The 12,500-nt window shown below is 37.8% G+C and overlaps 1 protein-coding gene across 1 annotated transcript; it reads left to right on the top strand.

The window, feature by feature from the left end:
- Positions 1-6,129: 6,129 nt before the first annotated feature.
- On the top strand, positions 6,130-7,029 carry LOC143032522 (uncharacterized). Its single transcript, XM_076197385.1, has 2 exons — positions 6,130-6,272; positions 6,452-7,029. The coding sequence occupies exons 1-2, from the start codon at positions 6,170-6,172 to the stop codon at positions 6,877-6,879; spliced, it is 531 nt and encodes a 176-aa protein (XP_076053500.1). The 5' UTR covers positions 6,130-6,169; the 3' UTR covers positions 6,880-7,029.
- Positions 7,030-12,500: the final 5,471 nt, after the last annotated feature.

Below are 12,500 nucleotides of genomic sequence, written 5' to 3'. Positions count from 1 at the left end.
TTGAACAAATTCATATTCAAGGAGATAACCAAAAACTGTTTTACTAATAGAGTAATCAACGAATGAAATAGATTTAGTAACCATTTAGTGAGCGCTCAAACTATCGGTTGTTTTAGGAAATGGTTAGACAACTTTATGGATGGGGGTAACAGGTGGTAATGGATATGGAACTGCCTAGTGTAGGCCTTATGATCTCTTGCAGTCTCCTTCATTCATATGTTCTCATATTCTTTGACCTCTGTGTACTGGATACATATCTAAAACTTAAATATATGCATCCAATGTTTTCAAAACATTTATTTCATTGTACCTCATAAATCATATGATATGAATAATGTTATGCTTGGTAAATAGAAATTATAATAACACTGGTCTTATTACATGATAGGTCAAATGCAGGAAATAGAAAAGTTTAGACTCATAAATCTATGTAAAGTCAAATGTAATTCATGGAAGAATTCATGGAAACTGCTATGAGGCATTACTCTTTTTAATATGCCTTCGTTTTTTATATATTTGGTACCGTACATACCTTTTTTGTAATAACTTTTATATCTTATTCTCTTAAGAATTTTATTGTCGCTACTATATAACATTTTGTGTTCAATCATGGTTTCTTTTCAAAGATAGAAAAAATATCTTTATATGACCAACCAATGAAGAAGCAAATACTAATGTTTGATATCTCTCTTTCATCCTTATCTCCTAATGGGTATTGTGCTAATCTCCACATGTTTGCTCTATCGGATATTTGTCTTATAACTAATCTAACATGAGAGTGAGAAAGTATCAGTCTCTTGTAATCCCATAATTATGACAAAAATATTACATGACTGTCTGTAAAACACAGAAATCGAATGTAATCCTAACTTTAATTCCCCAATCTCATTTAAACCTTATGCAAATTTACATCTGATCCTTTCAACACATTTTTGTTTATTTGTTCTTGACAGATACGTTTTCTTCAACTCCACTTGTTCTATAACATCTTCCTCTTATCTGATGACAACGTTTTTTGATGCCTTAACGGCTTAGTCAAAGGTAACAAATGGCTTATAGAATAACCTTTCTATTCATTTTTAAATTGAAAAAGACAAAGGATAACTTTCAATACACATGACCTACGAGGTAATTCAAACAATTATTAGTTTCTTTACGATACTAGAGGTGCAAAAAACACAAAACGAACTCAAAATCCCTGAAGAATCAAAGACATCCACAACGCACTTTATCTAAAACGCAGCTCCGAACCATTACACTGGGACCCTGACCACTCAAGCAGGTTCCAGGTTCAAAGGTGTGCAAACCACTTTCGTCTTGCTTCCGATCCGGTCTCAGGACTGTTTTAGAATCAGTTCCTTCTCTTCAAGAGTATGTCTCTTGGGTTTCCTACAGTTGAGGTCCATTTACCTCTAGTATGGCATGCAGTCGTACTTCATGTTCAAATATGACACAACATAAGTGCCTCAATGCATTAACATATGCACATCAGGGGAGGTGTGTTTAGGCATCTACATATAAAAAGTGAAAAGTATTCACGTTCTGCAAGTTTAAGAAAAGACCAAGATAAATATTAGGTTGATGGTAGTTATGGAGCTGTACTAATTTATGGACTCGTGCACACACAGACACACACACACACACACACACACACACACACACACACACACACACACACACACACAAACACACAATACACACACATACACACACATACACACACACACACACACACACACACAATACACGTACATAATTATATATATACATACATACATGCATACATACATACATACATACACACACACATACACACATACATACATATATATATATATATATATATATATATATATATATATATAGATACATATAAATAGAGATACAGATTGAGAGAGAGAGAGAGAGAGAGAGAGAGAGAGAGAGAGAGAGAGAGAGAGAGAGAGAGAGAGAGAGAGAGAAAGATAGAGAATGCATATCCACACTAGCAAAAACTTTGCTTATGGCATTATTTTATATCTCCTGACCTAAACACTCCAGAGTAAATTTCCCTTGTGTCTCATCTTTAACTCTTTATCAATATCCTTCAGCTCAAGCTATCGTCCTTTCTTTTCCCCTCTGGATTTTTCTCAATCAAGTTGAAGGCCTCTCCTCAATTTGGATCTTCTGGAAGTGCAACTGGGTCCAAAAAAATGCTGAACTCTACGATTTCGTTAAGTGTGTTGGGTCTTTGTAATGAAGGCTGAGACGCTTTAGCATAGTAATAGGTTATTTTCGGTTCTTTGCTGGACGTACGGAAAGAAATGGCGAGAGAAGTTCTGGAAGCGAAGTGGGAATACAGCGTAGGGGACTGTTCCAGGAACTGATTGTATATTCAGGAAGGCGAGATGACTGGAAAGGCGTGGAGCCAATTCATTCAGTAAACGTATGGAGTAGTATTGGTCATTGTTACTCAGTATTGCTGTGATGGTTACCGCAACTTCTGCATGAAAATCTTGGTATTTTACGTTACCTTCCAATACCATTTCCTTGGCCTTATGGTAAAAGTCTACAGTAGTGGTAAATACTTTTGAAGAAGAACCTGCTATGAATTTTAAGTTCAGTTATAGACATCCAATTTTTATTTTATATTTTTATTTATCTATTTGCTTTCAATTCTTTCTACTAAATAAAATGGTGAAAAAACATCTACTTATTTATCCAGTCTCAAAATGCATCAGCATCCTGAATTATATCTGGGTAATTATCAGATAGACTCTCTCTTTTTCAGATCTAAGATGTCAATCATTTTTGCTATTTCTTTTTACTTTTTCTGTATGGTCATATGACAACCAAGGGTCCTCTCATGACCCTTTGCCTAAATGGTAACATAGAAGTAGACTATCATTGATACATCACAGGCTCTAGTACAAAGGATCTTTCCAAAGAGATCTATATAGGTGCTGGTCACTGCACTGCTTTGAGTGACCAGTCATTGTAACTTGAGGCAACAGTTCCTATTACTGTTAGCGGTCTTCAAAGCTTTGTACACAAATCTAGTACGATAGTACGATATCCTTCATTATTTCGAATGGAGGTTTCAATTGGATCTACTATTGTGCACTTCCCCATACCCTAAGTGTCTCAACACATTCTCCAAAGCTGACTAATTATATTGGTACTAAGAACCTCGAGGTGTAAGTTTTTGTTTTCTTACATGAAAACTTTTACTTTGATAAGAAGGTAGTGTATGCTTTTCCTCATATTCATGAATAAGGGGATTTTCTTCTCTAAATCTGATTGATACCTGACAAAACATATTGTCATTACTATTGTTCATAATGTATATTTACTATATTTATCGAATTATTATTATTATTGTGTAAGAGAGTAGTATGTAATCATAACTAGAATTTCATGAGGCATGATCTGTCATTCTTGCAATTCTGATTAAAGAGGTGACTTATCACTCAAAAATCTGCTTCATTTTCACCTTGATTCCTGTCTTTTACGTCACGCGAGAACAAACAAATCATTGCAAAAATCTAAGTCGACACGATCTGTCACCAGCTGCAACCGTTGGACTATTGTTTTAATTTGGGTCTCTTGGCAATCTTTAGACCCCCAGGCTGGGACACACAAGAAGAAAAAAGGTCCTAAACAACGTCTGTAGGTCCTGAAAACAAAAAGGAAAAAAAAAAAACGAAAAAATCTAACCCTTAAAACCGACGCTGAACACACGGGAAGAAAAAAGGTCCTAAACAACGTCTGTAGGTCCTGAAAACAAAAAGGAAAAAAAAAAAACGAAAAAATCTAACCCTTAAAACCGACGCTGAACTTTTTGGCGATATAAATCATATGCACAGTTGTGTACTCTCGAAATTTTGGTAGTTGAAAAAGAACCTCATAAATACGCGATGCCAAGGATTCTCAGAAGAATATTATGTCTTCCATCATTCTCTTCTCCCCTTTTCACTCAAAAAATTAAATCCAATAGATTGAAAAAAACAAAACAAGAATCAGTCTACCATTTAAACTACAAATAAGATTCCTAAAGACAAATATAGAAATATATATATAACGAGAAACTACCACAAAGGAAATGTAACATACAAACTGAGAGAGCAAGAGAGAAAATGCAAATGAATGTAAAGTTAGGAACGAAGATGAGAAAACAAAAAGGAGAGATGAAAAAAGAAAAACCAACTGACAGGCAAGCAAATAGTCGAAGAGTTGAGAGAACAACAGACACACAGACAGACAGACAGACAGACAGACAGACAGAAAGACAGAAAGACAGAGACATGTAGACAAGCAGAAAAACAAGCAGACAGATACTCTGGCTGACAGAAAACAGACAAACAGGCAGATAGGCAGACAGATGTACAGAGAACGGATAAAATTGCAGATGAAAAATAGTCGCCCGAACAGACACACAGACAGACAGACAGAACAAGCAAAATGTAAGAGTCAAAAATTATCCGGCCCGACAGACAGGCAGAGAGAAGGAAAGACATACGTGCACAAAGAGATAAATACGCACATACACTAACACACACACACGAGGACACACACACACGCAAACACACACACACACGCAAACACACACACACACACAAACACACCCACACCCACACACACACACACACAATAACGTGTGTGCAAGGTCATAGCATTACCCATGGATCGGACCTACGAGCTCTGAGCTCTCTTCCAGGAGGGAAATAGCTGTCGATCACGAGTCCAACACGAGATCCAAAGACCAAATGAATACATGCACACACACACACACACACACACACACACACACACACACACATACATACACACACACACACACACACATACACACACACACACACACACACACACACACACACACACACACACACACACACATGAAAATGGGAAACGCCAGCAGAAAAAAATATATATACATATATATATATATTATATATATATATATATATATATATATATACATATATATATATATACACAAATATATATATACTAAGAAAGCTCATACTGGACTCATATTTTGAATTTTATTCCTAAACTTCAAACCCTCTCCGTGGTTCGTCTTCAGGCTAATACATTATCAAATTTCTGATGAAGCACGGGTAGAAATGGCGCACAAAAGCTAGAAACCGACTGTATGGAGCGCTAAGGAAAATAAAAGATACAGAGGGCCAAGTCGACCAGATGGGGGTGGTATACGACGTAAAATGTACGGACTGTGAGGCACATTATATAAGGAAGTTGGGAAAGAATTTGGCAACTAGATTGTAGGAGCACCAGAGCGCTATCGGCAGGAAAGACTTGAGTTCAGCTTTTCTAAGGCAATACAAAGATAGACAACATGAGATGGATTGGAAGATCCCAGAGGTTATATATATATGCATATACATATGGGAGATATTGCAGGCATATGGTATAGAAGGAAGGCTGTTAAGAGCAGTCAAGAGTTTTTACGAGTATAGTAGAGCCTGTGTTAGAATTAGAAATGGAGAGAGCGACAGGTTTAGGTAAAGGTGGGACTTCGTCAGGAATGTGTTATGTCACCTTGGCTGTTCAATTTGTAATGGATGGGGGTAGTGCGAGAGATAAATGCAAGGGTAATAGGCCGGGGATTGGAGATGGTTAAAGAAAACACAGTGTTACAAAATTTTGACTTTTTTCTGTCTTTGGTCAATAAATGTTATTTTCTATTTTCCTTTTATCTACAAAGTTAAGAAAATAATGATTATTCTCTTAAAACTTTGATTTTTCTAGACTGGCCAGCGATTTTTTTTAAACTAGCCTATTATAATAGGCTAGTTTCAATTATCCCCAACAATTCAAAACAAATTCCGCACTAATATGGTGGAAAAAAAATTAAAGAATTTTCTGGATGACTCCAGAACATTCAAAGTAACAATTCTTTCGAAGAACGTTCCACAAAACTTCTAGAACATTCTTGCAACGTAGATTGGCAGTATAAATGCAGGGAACGTATGCTAAACGGGTCAGTTTACTTCTAGCCGTCTCTGCGTAGACAATTCGTTCGTCATCAGTCATTCCTATCTGCCTTCTTCAGCATGGCGTCTCAAGAGGTTGTAAGCATCCGCCAGACGCATTTTGCTACGTCTGTGGCGAGTTTATCAAAACTAGAGCTAAAAAGTACTCTCTGGAAAGGAGATCACCAAAAATGCGCGAGGCCTACAAAGCATATTTCGGCATGCCTGTTGGGGATCAGGACAAACTTTGGGCACCTCATTTCACCTGCGAGCTCTGCAAAAGAACTCTGGAAGGTAAGAAAAAACCTAATATTTATAGTATTATATATATAAATATATATATATATATTATATATATATATTATATATATATATATATATATTATATATATATAATTTTATTTACAAATAGTTGTATAGCAAAATTTATTTGTTTTATTTTTATACTTATGTTTTCATTCTGCTTTTTACAGGTTGGTACAGAGGGGAAAACAGAGCTATGAAATTTGCAGTCCCCCGAATTTGGAGGGAACCAACTGATCACTCAAGCAATTGCTTCTTCTGTATGGTAGACCCTTCCAAACGTCGAGGAGGCAAAAATGCGCCTGCTATCATATATCCTCATCTTCTGTCATCCATTGCGCCAGTGCCACACTGCTCTGAGCTCCCCGTACCCACTCCTCCCATGAGAGAGCAGCAGTGTTTACAAAAGAATAGTAGTTCAGAAGAGCATGAAGACACTGATCCAGAGTTCAGAGACGCAACTGATGACAGAAATCCATACTACCCCAACCAAGAAGACATCAATGACCTCATCAGAGATCTTGGCCTCACGAAGTCAAATGGCGAGCTTTTGACGTCGAGACTCAAGCAGTGGAATTTGCTACCAAGGGTCTTATAATGAAAATATGATGGGAGACTATATTTGGGGGCAGATTCGTGAAAGTAATCTACAGTATAAGCGTAAATCTAGAAGAACTACTCATTTCTAATGTGTCTATTGTCTCTCTATTGTAAATCTAGAATAAATAAATGCTATTATTGCATTATATCGTTTTGTTGTTTTTGTTTTTGTTCAAATCAAATTTCCAAAAAAATATACCACTTTGTCCTATGAGAATATGTAAATTTCATAAATTATCCATTATCCTGAACACAAGAGCTCAATTAGTAGAAATGAATAAAAGTATTTTTCATGTATTTCTGGACATAGGCAATTAGGAAATAAACCAGTTTCAACTCAAAGACAAAACCTTTGTTACACGGTGTGAAATCAAAACAAATGGAAGACAAGCCAGTTGCTGTTTGCTGACGACATACTTGTGGCAGGATCAAAGGAAGGATTAAGAAAGCTATTGACAGATTTTGGGAAGATGTATGAAAGAAGAAAGCTGAAGATACGTGCGGGTAAGAATATAAGGTAGTGAATGTGCAAGTGGAGAGAATGTCAGCAAATTAGAGGTGAGTATTAAAGGAGAAATACTAGATGAAATGGACAGCTTTGAATACTTGGAGGCAAATGCGGCGGGAGAGGGAGGAGTGGAGGTGGAGGCAGAATAGAGATTGAGGGAAACAAGTAAATATCTTGGGGGATTAAAACTGTGTAATGAAAAATAGACATTTAGGATATTTTATGAAGGAGTGATTGTACTGACAGCACTATATGGTCCAGAAACATGAAACATAAGAGAGGAAGAGAGGAAGAGTTTAATGGTGTTTAAGATGAAATGCCTGAGAAGTATGGTAAGGGTTACTAAGCTAGATAGAGTGAGGAACAAGGAGGTGAGGAGGAGAGCGTGGGTTGGGCGATAGAGTTGATGAAAGAGTGATGGGAAGGTTTGAACACGTGGAAAGAATGAGTAAAGAAAGATTAGTAAAAGAGGTGTCGAAGGCAGAGGTGGAAGGAATGAACATGAGGGGACAACCAAGGATGAGATGGATGGATGGGGTAAAAGGAACATTGGGAAATGGGGAGATGTCTGTAGAGGAAGAAAAGGAGAAGACATGAGATAGGAGTGAGTGGAGAATGGTTCTGTATTGATTATGCTGTGATGCATGGGAAGGACTGGATGGGGGATGGGAAGAAGGAGAGGGGGGTCGCCGATTGAATTAAGTGGCCTTGCTGTGGATGTGCTGTGTCCTGCTGCATTGCTTCTGGCCAAGAGCACTGGGCGAGCTGAAGGGATGACCCGTCATCCAGGAGGAGCCAGGAAAGAGGGAGGAAAGGATGGTGAATGGGAGTGGAGTATATGAGGACGAAATGGGTGGGAGTGGGTTTATTCCTTTGACTTTGGCTACCTCCCATGTTAGGGGAAAAAAGTCCTTGGTACATGTATGTATGTATATATACATGTATGTATGTATGTATACATGTATGTATGTATGTATGCATGTATGTATACATGTATGTATGTATGTATGCATGTATGTATGTATATATATATTATATATACATAGTGAGAGAGAGAGAGAGAGAGAGAGAGAGAGAGAGAGAGAGAGAGAGAGAGAGAGAGAGAGAGAGAGAGAGAGAGAGAGAGAGAGAGAGAGAGAGAGAGAGAGAGAGAGAGAGAGAGAGAGAGAGAGAGAGAGAGAGAGAGAGAGAGAGGGAGAGAGAGAGAGAGAGGGAGAGAGAATGGGCACCACAAGATCTAAAGAAGACGAAGGGATAGCACTTGGTAGACAGACAGTAGCTTAGGCTCAGACTTACTGGCGGCGATGGGTGACGAGGTCCCGGGCCGTAAAGAACAAATTGGCCACAGTTGCGCCCATCACGAGGCCTTTTCCTCAGTGATCTCTCCCGCCCCCCTCGTCCTTCGTTATTTCGCTCTCCTCAGCCACTGCACTGACCGGTTTTGCTTCCTTCAACAACATGATGTTCTTTACCAGTTTTTGTTCATTGTAATTTCTTAGCCGTTCCTTTCTTTGCGAGGTGGTTAGGAATATGAATGCTCTGTCAAAATTCAGCAGTTTTAGAATGTAGTGATGCGTTGATTCTTGCGGACTCGACCTACCAGCAATTTAGATTCTCGCATACGGACTGGCGCACCCGACCACTTGGCAACCAAACTCCTTTGGGGAGAGAAAGGCGTATGAGCGGAGATACAAACACACACACATACATGCACACACACAAAAGCACACACATACACACACACACACATACACACACACACACACACACACACACACACACACACACACACACACACACACACACACACACACACACACACACACACACACACACACACACACACACACACACTCAAGTATTTCATTCAAAATACAGTGGATTCAGGTTTCAAAACCATTGCTTCGGAAATTCTTCTTCTCATTTCCTCAACACATTCTATTTCCTTGTATTTCTTGCGAATTGTTGACTTATGTCACCTTTCCTTCCATCAGTACTACTGCAGCCTGATTCTCTTCTATTCATTGTATTTCGTTTGTTTCGTAATTACCAGATTTATCAATTATCCTTTCATATTTTGCTCTCTTTTGCCTTAATAATTCCCGGATTACCAGATTTTTTCTACTTCATTGAGGATGAATGTAAACTTTGGCATCAAGTGAGACAGTCAATACAATATGCAATTGGATGATACTGTTAATATAAAGCTGTTAAATACCTGGTGTATAAAGTTTTTCAATGTTGAACGAAATGATTTGATTTTTATATAAATGAAACATACAAAATATACTGCCAGATAATAGGTGTTAGATTTCCCTAAGAAAAATACGTTTGTTTTCCTCTCTCCCTTCCTCTTTCTCACTTTATGCCTCCTCAGTGGTGAATGATCGCATTCAGACCCTTCTTTATATAAGATAACTATTCCTTTAGAACCAATCTTCCTCCCTTATTCGTCCTCGTCTTTCCTCTCACTTTATGGATTTATCTTCTGCAAAGTTATTGACGTTACTTTGTCCTCTTTTCAAAAACTCAACTTCTCTCCGGATAGTTCTCAGAACCAATAGTTTCAGCTCTCTGTGGGCTTAGGAAAACCAGGTCCACTCCCATTTTCCTAAGACCGTATTTGTTATACTTTATATCTTCAGTTTCTAGAAGTCCAAGACTTTCCGTTTAGCCCAGCAGAATATATTTTCTCTTGATATCACATTCCCTTAAATTCTCATCTCAGTCTTCTCTTATCAGCATACCCTTCCGAAACTCATCTCTTGTGTTTCTCTGATATATGAAGTTCTTCTTTCATAATTTTTTTTTTTTACTATTAGATTACAAGAAACCTCTCAAGTTAGTTTCGAATCATGTATATACGTGATTTAATCGGAAGTAATTTTTTGAAAAATCTTAAATCATTTGCTTTTGTGTTTCGATGTTCTTTAGACAGTGCCTTAGCCCTGGGCCATATGATTCATTATTGTGGCAAAAACTTAAGTACCTTTCTCGTAGGCCATTAGCCCTCTTTCCAAGTGACTTTCACCACCCCTAGTCACCACTGTTACTTAAATTTGACTTGTAATATCACTCGTCTCGAGGCCCCTTGCCTCTCGTTACGTGAGTTTCACTAATATTCAAGTTCCTCTTAAGCAGTAGGCCCAATGCCTTCTTTTTCCTGTAGTCTCACTATTTTCTAGGCCCCATGCCTATTCCTCTCGTCCTTTGGGTTAATAAAAGGATGGTGAATTTTCTTTCTCTTTCACTGTAATTTTCACCTTTGCTTACACTCGGGATCTCTTTTCTCTCGTCTCTACATCGTCTCCCTGATCCTCTCTCCACACCCTCTCTATATCTTCTCCCTATATCTTCTCACGAGATCCGTATCCTACGCTATGCTATCTTCGTCTGACGTCACTCATTTTTCTAATCCAATCTCCGGTGACTTCTGAAGTAAATGTCACTCCTTATGGGCGTGACTTTGAATTTCCTGCTCCAATAGTTTTTTCCTCCTTCTCCACCTTGCACCAATCCGGAAAGCTATATTACAATGCCACTAGCGATATTGTTTTACTCCAGCATTAGTCTAAACGAAGGTAACCTGCGCTTACAGAGTTGATTACACATCGAATATAAAAACAGTCACCACCATCGGTGTGTGTTTACCATAGACAAAAACGTCGCCCTCACATAGACATAACATCGCACTCGAGCAGGCGTCGAGTCTGAATTATTCTAATACCACTAGCTCATTTCCATTCGTACACTACCGGCCTCTTACAGTGACACGCTTTATGAAAAATCCCTCTAAGCTTTCTTTCTTTTCTGGATATACCTTTGCTGTAATCTACCAAACCTTTATACCCTGGATTTCTGAAAACCCCTCTAAGCTTTTCTGCTTTATGTTCTGGATATACCTTTGTTGTAATCCACCAAACCTTTATACCCTGGTTTTCTCTAAAGCCGTCTAAGCTTTTCTGCTTTCTTTTCTGGATATACCTTTGTTGTAATCCACCAAACTTTTATACCCTGGCTTTCTCAAAAGCCATCTAAGTTTTTTTGCTTTCTTTATTAGGATATACCTTTGTTGTAATCCACCAAACCTTTATACCCTGGCTTTCTCTAAAGCCATCTAAGCTTTTTTGCTTTCTTTATCTGGATATACCTTTGCTGCAATCCACCAAACCTTTATACCCTGGTTTTCTCAAAGACCATCTAAGCTTTTTTGCCTCATTTATCTGAAAATTATTTTATTGTAATCCACCAAACCTTTATACCCTCGCTTTCTCAAAAGCCATCTAAACTTTTTTGCTTTATCTATATGAAATTTGTTTTATTGTAATCCACCAAACCTTTATACCCTGGCTTTCCCAAAAACCATTTAAGCTTTTTTGCTTTATTTATCTGAAAATTATTTTGTTGTAATCCACCAAACCTTTATACCTTCGCTTTCTCAAAAGCCATTTCAGCTTTTTTGCTTTATTTATATGAAAATTATTTCGTTGTAATCCACCAAACCTTTATACCCTGGCTTTCCCAAAAAACATTTAAGCTTTTTTGCTTTATTTATCTGAAATTTTTGTTGTAATCCACCAAACCTTTATACCCTGGCTTCACAAAAGTCCCTAGTGCAAACTTCAGACTCCATCTCAGTAAATGTGATTGCAAAAGAATTACAAGCGAAGATTATATCGACAGGAGACATTTTGGTCCATAACTAGGTCGGATACTATTAATAAGTAGTGTAACGAAGAAAGGAACGAACGCGTTTGAATCCTGTAGTATCCAATTTAACTTCAAATAATTCTTTAGCGGTCAACCATGTCTCATTTATTTCTATCATGTCAAGATTTTGGCTTTTGATATACGCATGAATTTACTGGAATTTGTTCCTAATACTACAAGGAATTTCTCTAATCCTTTCTGAATTTCTACAATTCACCTTACACTGTCATTTTGTTCCTTATTGACACCTTGCTCTACACTGACATTTTGCTCTTATTTGACATTTGAACCTTGACGGACAATTTGTACCCCACTGACATTGGTTCTTCATGGCCACCTGGGCCTTTATGGACATTTGGTCTCTTACGGACATTTGGTCTCTTACGGATATTTGGTCTCTT

The sequence above is a fragment of the Oratosquilla oratoria genome, chromosome 14, assembly GCF_046742065.1.
Source record: "Oratosquilla oratoria isolate Oo_2021 chromosome 14, ASM4674206v1, whole genome shotgun sequence".
NCBI lineage: Eukaryota > Metazoa > Arthropoda > Malacostraca > Stomatopoda > Squillidae > Oratosquilla > Oratosquilla oratoria.
Note: the sequence above shows the minus strand (reverse complement) of the source record. Positions and strands in the feature narration are given on the sequence as shown.